The sequence below is a fragment of the Octopus bimaculoides genome, chromosome 25 (assembly GCF_001194135.2).
Source record: "Octopus bimaculoides isolate UCB-OBI-ISO-001 chromosome 25, ASM119413v2, whole genome shotgun sequence".
Classification (NCBI taxonomy): Eukaryota; Metazoa; Mollusca; class Cephalopoda; order Octopoda; family Octopodidae; genus Octopus; species Octopus bimaculoides.
Genome location: NC_069005.1, coordinates 33,366,004 through 33,373,612, shown reverse-complemented (window position 1 = coordinate 33,373,612; position 7,609 = coordinate 33,366,004). Strand labels below are relative to the sequence as shown.

The 7,609-nt window shown below is 39.7% G+C and overlaps 1 protein-coding gene across 1 annotated transcript in view; it reads left to right on the top strand.

The window, feature by feature from the left end:
* Positions 1-7,609, top strand: part of LOC106869073 (N-alpha-acetyltransferase 25, NatB auxiliary subunit) — a 32,609-nt gene that overhangs the window by 18,165 nt on the left and 6,835 nt on the right. The window contains exons 13-21 of the mRNA XM_014914594.2: positions 736-825; positions 1,338-1,448; positions 2,012-2,081; positions 2,902-3,001; positions 3,679-3,726; positions 4,480-4,583; positions 5,315-5,367; positions 6,730-6,805; positions 7,358-7,400. Coding sequence (XP_014770080.1) covers positions 736-825; positions 1,338-1,448; positions 2,012-2,081; positions 2,902-3,001; positions 3,679-3,726; positions 4,480-4,583; positions 5,315-5,367; positions 6,730-6,805; positions 7,358-7,400 — 695 coding nt within the window. The remainder of the gene's footprint in view (positions 1-735; positions 826-1,337; positions 1,449-2,011; positions 2,082-2,901; positions 3,002-3,678; positions 3,727-4,479; positions 4,584-5,314; positions 5,368-6,729; positions 6,806-7,357; positions 7,401-7,609) is intronic.

The following is a 7,609-nucleotide window of genomic DNA, read 5'->3' as shown; positions in this document are numbered from 1 at the left end:
ATGGTTCCGGGTTCAGTCCCACTCCGTGACACCTTGTGCAAGTGTCTTCTACAACCTCAAGCCAAACAAAGCATTCTGAGTGGATTTGGTAGACAGAAATATTAAAGAGGTCTCATGGTTGAAGCCATTGGCGATTTTATTTGAATGAATTCATTCTTTAGTATTTCAAAATATTTTTATGTAATTTTGATAAATATATCTCTTAAAACGAGATGTCAGTGTTATTTTCATTCTTGCATAATTTAAACAGTTTATTCACCACACCCTGTGCGTGTATATATATATATATATGCACATGTACATTGTATATATATATATATATATGCACTAGAGCCAGTAGAGACTGTTGATATTAGCAGCCAAATCTCCTTCAAATCACACATTTGTTAATATGGTTTAGGTATATTATGTCTGTGAAAGCTGTTGTTGTGGTCATGGTTGGAATGCATTTGATCTTCTGGCTTACTTAGGCTTAAATAACAACACTGTAGAATGTTGTCAACTAATTTCATGCATTGTTTATTAGTGAAGTGAAACACCTGCAACTGGGAGTGGCAGACTGTTGTTAGGTTTTGGCCATACCAGTTATACCTTTTGTATATATGGGTCTATATATATCTGGAAGGCAGGAAAGAACCTTGTCCTTTTTTCTTTTTTGTTTGTTTTTCTTCTTTTTTTGTGTGTGTGACTCTTAGATAACATCTCACCTTTGTTTTTCTTCTCGTCAAACGACAGGTAAAGATCTTCTGGCCACTGATATTCAGTATGCAGACACCTATCTTCTTCTTGCAATGCATCTGTTGTTGGACATTTATAACCAAACAGGTAAGCAACACAAAAAAACAAAAAACACCCAAACTCGTTTTTGTTTGTTTTATTTATTTGTACTCACTGTTTTCCCCTAAATCATCATCATCACCCTTTAACGTCCATTTTCCTTGCTGGCATGGGTTGGGCAGTTTGACCAGAGCTGGAAAACTGCACAAGGTTCCAGTCTGATCTGGTTTGGTTTCTATGGCTGGATGCCCTTCCTGATGCCAAGTGTGTGCTGGTCACTTTTAATGTGCCATGAGTGATGGTATTGAGACACTGGCACAAGTGCTTTTTATGTGGCACTGGCACAGGACTCTTGCAAGAGGCATAGAAACCATTCCAAAGCAGAAAATGGAATCCAGTGCAGCTGTCGGGCTTTGCCAGCTCCTGTCAAAGCATCCAACCCATGCCAACATGGAAAATGGATGTTAAATGATGATGTTTAGTGTTGGTGTTTCTCTATTTCTCTGTTTCTTTATCAGGGTCATCGTAATAATATCAATCTATCTGTTGTCATTGTCCAGGTGATACAGGTGTGTTATGGCAGATCATAGCTCAGCTGGAGAAAGGACTCAAGAATTCCCCGTCAAATTTCCAGATCAAATTACTCTTGATACGACTCTATTGCACGGTTGGTAAGTTTGACTTCTCTCGACAGAAGGCTTTCTTCACTTCACCTATACTCACACTCAACTATATATTTCACTTATAGCTGCACTCAACTGTAAGCATTCTTGTGATTCCAGGGCATTCGTATTCATACTCTGCATTAGTTTAATGTCCTTGACCAGTGGTGAGAAAAAATTAGGTGGGGGTTTATTGAAAAGAGGAAAGGTAAGATGGTGGGGCATAAAGTTCTGTGGGCTTATAAGAGAAGGTAATGGGGCTGTGGAGGGAGAAAAAGTTAGAGGAGGAGAAACGGGTAAATGGGGTACATTTTTGAGGTGGGGTGGAACAGAAGCTGTTGTAGCAGTGCAGTAGATGCCAAGAGCAACACAGCTTTGCAGGGCAAAGAAGTGTCATGGTTTGTAGTTTATTGTTGTGAAAGAGATACATTTTTATAGATGTAATGTGATGTCTTTTTTTTTAATTCTTTAGTTGGTCTCTTTTAGGGGATCAAGGAAGGGAAAGAAAGAGGGAGGTTTTTATTATTGTTTCGTTATGTTGCACATGATGACTGTTAATGTTGTTATTATAGGTGCATTTGGTCCCTGTACAGATATTTATGATAGCATGGAGGCTAAACATATAATTAACGATACTTTAGGGTGAGTAGTCTTTTGTTTTTGTTTTTTTTTGTGATTTAATTAAAGCTGCTTCGTTAATTAAGATTATAAATTTCTGGTCTGTTAAAACTCATCTTCAGGATTGGAATCAATTTTACAATATTTACATCAGCACAATTGTTTAGGGCTGAATTGGTTTCCAAGATGTGGAAGAACAAACCCTAGACACACAGGTGTCTATGTATTGAGTGTTGGTCACTGCCATTCCAATTGTGATCATCCCATCTTTTCTGGGCTACTTTATCCAGTCCAGTCATCTATTCTGATGATGGTGTGAAGTGAGATTACATTTGGCTGCTGTTTCCAGCAAATTGACCAACCTCTTAGAGATTTGGCTGTTATTTCAAACAATGAGTCACTGTTGTGTAGAAGCTCCCTTTTTAACTCCAGATCAACATCATTGTGTTGTGGACACAGGTCAACTCGGCCAGTTTTAGACACCTTGAAAAAAAATGTCCTGCTTATTCGCCTTCCTGCTGGGAGGGTAATAACCAGGGCATTTGGTAGATTGCTTTTGTCACAACTCACATAGAAGCTTTTTCATTGGCTAGTAGAATGTGTCATGTGACTTATCTAGAAGCTCTTTCATTGGCTGGTTACATGATGTAAATCCCAGTATAAATCTAACGGGGAGAAACAGGTGCAGCAATAAGGACAGATGTGACTGCCATATTTATTAATTCAAACCCCACAATGCACCCATCCCTGCTTGTTAATTAAATCTGTAATGAAGTATGAATATCTATATATAATAAATAACTCTGGACATCTATATCTTAAAGAGCTGTTAATTATCTTCCAGTTATGTTGTTGCCAACCATGTTAATCGGTTGGGACATTTCCTCTCAGCACACATGATGTACAACACCATGCTTCGATTCTTCTCTGTCAACCATAAAGAGGTAAGAATTTGATAGACACCTGTCTCTGCTGTACTTAACACCTGTGTATATTCTTTCTCTCTCTTCACACACACACATTCTCTCTGTCTGTTTCTCTCTCTCTTTATTTATGCACACACATCGGTGCTCCAGCATGGCCATAGTCAAATGACTGAAGCCAGTAAAATAATATCCTGTTTGTTTGCTTGGTGATACTAATAACCTGGTGTTATAATATGTAAATTAAATAAATGACAAAGGAACAGGAAACAGCTTACAGTTGTTCCTGCTGCAGGATGCAATGCAGTCAAAGTTGAGTGCTTGTGTATCACCCTATATCTTCAACAGAGCTTTAAAGATGAAGTGCAATTTTATTTGGGGAACCATTTTATATTTGGAAAACATTACCATTGAAAAAAATGTAATGTTAAACACGTTTATGTTACTTTATACACACTTATGAAAAACAGCTTTTCTTTTGACATATTGCATTGACAACAACACAAATATGTTTTAGTTTCTATCTGTTTATCGAGAGAGCTTTTTTTTTCCATGTATTTTGTATGGAGACAACAAAGTTGCCGCCATGTTTTTACTGTTTCTAAACTGCCAGAAAGTTGTCTGAAAATTTTGAAAAATGTCTTTAATAATAAAACAATGCAAACTAGCATCAAATTGTTTTCTGGTTATTCCTTCAGATCACAGAATACCTCATCCCTTCGTATAAGTATGGAACATTTATTAAGGTAGGTTCACCTTTGATTCTATTTCGTAAACCCCCGATTCTTTTGTTTTTCAGAATGCAACATGTAACAGTGATGGGAACATGCATCTACTGAAGACCCACAAATTAATCCCTACATTTTATTTTTATCTTTTCCCTTCTTCTACCTTTGATATTAATTAATTTTTAAACATCTCTGTTGGTTTTCTGGCCCCTTCAGTGTATAGACTGTCACATATTATTGACTGTGAATGTTGTAAAGGGCCTATGGAAGCATCCAATGTAAAATACTCAATGACACTCCATGGAAGTCTCATGCCTACTCTCATTTGAATTATTATTCTTATTTCTTCGAGATACCAAAAGGTGGTGAATTGGCAGAACCGTTAGCATGCTGGAAGCAGTGCTTTAATAGAATTTCACCAGTCCTTATGTCCTGAGTTCAAATTCTGCCAAGGTTAACTTTACCTTTCATCCTTTCAAGGTCAATAAAATAAGTAGCAGCCAAGCTCTGGGGCTTGTTGTAATCGACTAAGCTCCTTCCCAACAAAATCTCAAAGGATTGTTCCAAACGTCTTCAAGTTTGCTCATCTTTATTCTGTGTCGTTTTCTCTATAAGGCTCAACCATCTTGAGTGTGACCTCCACCACATTTCCACTCTACAGTTCTAGATTTTAATCCCAGCACCCTTTTACCCCACCATCTCATATACCCTTAATTTGCTCAAAGGCTATCATTTATTTAGTTCTTCCATTTCTCTTCGTATCTTCCTTAGATCCATGAATTTGTCCAGTTCCGAGAGCGACTTCAGAATTCCTTGCAGTACGCTTCAGCCATCGAAGAGAGTTTGTTATTAGACTTGGTGCTGGAGACCTGCAAGTCAGTACACTTTCTCCATTGTGTGAGGGAGGGGGGTCGTGGTACTGATTTTGGTTGTAAAAGACTAGTCTTTGAGCTGAGTGTCAGAAGAGGATGGCGGTTAAGATGTTGGAATAGTTGTGGTGATTGGACAGGAATGAAGTGTGCATAATGTTAACACGTGGGGGAGGGTGTAGTGGAATATTGAAGGGGTCAATTGATGTATACAGCAGAGAGGTGTCTACAATGTGTATATGTCAATTGGTGTGTATAGGAGAGTGATGCATGTGGTGTGTGTATATATTGATTGTTGTATACAGGAAAGAGCTATCTGCAGTGTGTCTATATGAACTGATGCATACAGGAGAGAGATGTTTGCTGTGTGTACAGGAGAATGATGCATGTTATTTGATGAGAGGAAGAACATGTGGAGACCGGAAACATAGTGGCCTCCACTAAAGACACCCAAGGGCTAGATGTTGAGTTGGGAGACTGATGAAGTGTCCAGCCATGACCACTTCATATGAATCAACTATTGTCAATAGACAGTAACTATGTTCTATTAAGAAATTGAGGACAGATTTCAGGATGTGGTCCATACAGGATGATAGCTGTGTGTGTGTATGTATATATATATGGAAGTGTGTCTGGGTATTTGAGTTGTTGTTTGGCTTGTATTTAGTTGGTTCTGTTCTTCTCTCTCTCTGCACCATACACCAAACATTACTCAGAATGTCCTGTCTTTGTTCCAGCCACAACAGTACAGAAATGATGTTAACGAATATGGCAATTGATCCAGACGTTGGTGAGTTGTTCTTTGCTTCTCCTCTCCCTCCTACCACACTCCCCCCATGTCTCTCACCCACATCAGCCACCCAACCTACAACCCCCACTCACCTCGTTCCTCTCCAGTCTCCAAGTACACTGGGTGGACTCCTGTCTATTCAAATAAACTCATAACTTTGTGTTGACCAATGTCCTGTCACTGACATTTACTAACTGAAGACTGTGCTGAAGCTTGTCCTCTCTGTTTCTCTCCATGTAAATCTTTTACCAAATAATATTATCAAACTTACTTGTGATATTTGTTCTGCCATGAATTACTGAGACTCCCTCATAACTCTCTCTCGCAGAATTATAGTGAAGCTGTGGTGATCTCCCTTGCAAGTCCATCAGTAAAGACTACATCATCATCATCATCATCATCATCGTTTAACGTCCGCTTTCCATGCTAGCATGGGTTGGACGATTTGACTGAGGACTGGTGAAACCGGATGGCAACACCAGGCTCCAGTCTGATTTGGCAGAGTTTCTACAGCTGGATGCCCTTCCTAACGCCAACCACTCAGAGAGTGTAGTGGGTGCTTTTACGTGTCACCCGCACGAAAACGGCCACGCTCGAAATGGTGTCTTTTATGTGCCACCCGCACAAGCCAGTCCAGGGGCACTGGCAACGATCTCGCTCGAAAATCCTACAGGAGCCAGTCAGGCGGTACTGGCAACGGCCACGCTCAAAATGGTGCATCTCATGTGCCACCCGCACAAGAACCAGTCCAGGGGCACTGGCAACGATCTTACTTGGCTTGCCGGGTCTTCTCACTTTCTTTTATTCTTTTACTTGTTTCAGTCATTTGACTGCGGCCATGCTGGAGCACTGCCTTTGGTCAAAGAAATCGACCCCAGGACTTATTCTTTGTAAGCTTAGTAGTTATTCTGTCAGGGACATAAACACACCAACATCGGTTGTCAAACAATGGTGGCAGAGACAAAGACACATACAAATATATATGACTGGCTTCTTTCAGTTTCCGTCTACCAAATCCACTCACAAGGCTTTGGTCAGCCTGAGGCTATACAAGAAGACACTTGCCCAGGGTGCAACGCAGTGGGACTGAACCCGGAACCATGTGGTTGGGAAGCAAGCTTCTTACCACGCCTCCACCTAATTAGCAAATTTTGATGTAAAATTAAGGTAACTATATATAGGCGCCGGTATGGCTGTGTAGTAACTCAGTCAAATCGTCCAACCCATGCTAGCATGGAAGGCGGATGTTAAACGATGATGACACATAAATATTTACGTGTGTATGTGAACAGCAAGCTCTTCTTTTCCTCTAAACACAAGCCATACTTCATTGACTTGTCTTTCTTTTTTTAATATTTCCAGATCGGACGAAAGGAGAGAAAGATTTACAGGACAACAGAGATTTCACATTACTTAGTAATTGGGACCCTCCAGATGGGTGAGTGTCACCTCGTTGTGTGTGTGTGTAGTAACCGGGACCTTCCAGTTTGAGTGTCAGCTTGATCTCTCTTCTGGCAGTGTTGTGTGTATCGTGTCATGTTGTCATGTCTACCTACATCACTCTTTGTTTGTATATGTCTGTATGTGTGGACATTTCTAAACAATTGAGGCACTTCAGATGGATAAATATTTGTCACTTTCTTCTGGTAGTGCTCTCTCTATATATGTATATATATATATATATAACAAATAATAAATGAGTATATGCATATATACGTACATGTATGTACATACTTACATCTTCTACCTGTATATATAGATGCATATCTGGGTATATATATATATATATATATATATATATATATGTGTGTGTGTGTGTGTCTGTGTATGAGGGGATGCTAAGGTTCCTAGCTTTAAGGGTGTCGCGAAAAGCCTGGTTGGTGGCCCAGCCTTCTGATTGATGGTGGTGGTAATGGTTTGATTGTGATGATAATGGCAGTGGTGACTTTTGCTCCGTCCCTAACATTGTGTGTATTTCTTTATCCTTCAGACAGACATTGAAAGAACTACAAGAGAAGTCTTTTATGGAGGAGGTAAGGAACCTTAATTCTGTTTGTCAATCAGTTTTGACCCCGGTGTCTTCTTTGTCTATGAAGGTGGCAAGCTGGAGGAATTGGTAGCATGCCAGGTGAAATGCTTAGCGGTATTTCGCCTGTCACTATGTTGTGAGTTCAAATTCCACCAAGGTCGACCTTGCCTTTCATCCTTTCGGGGACAATTAAATAAGTACCAGTTACGCATT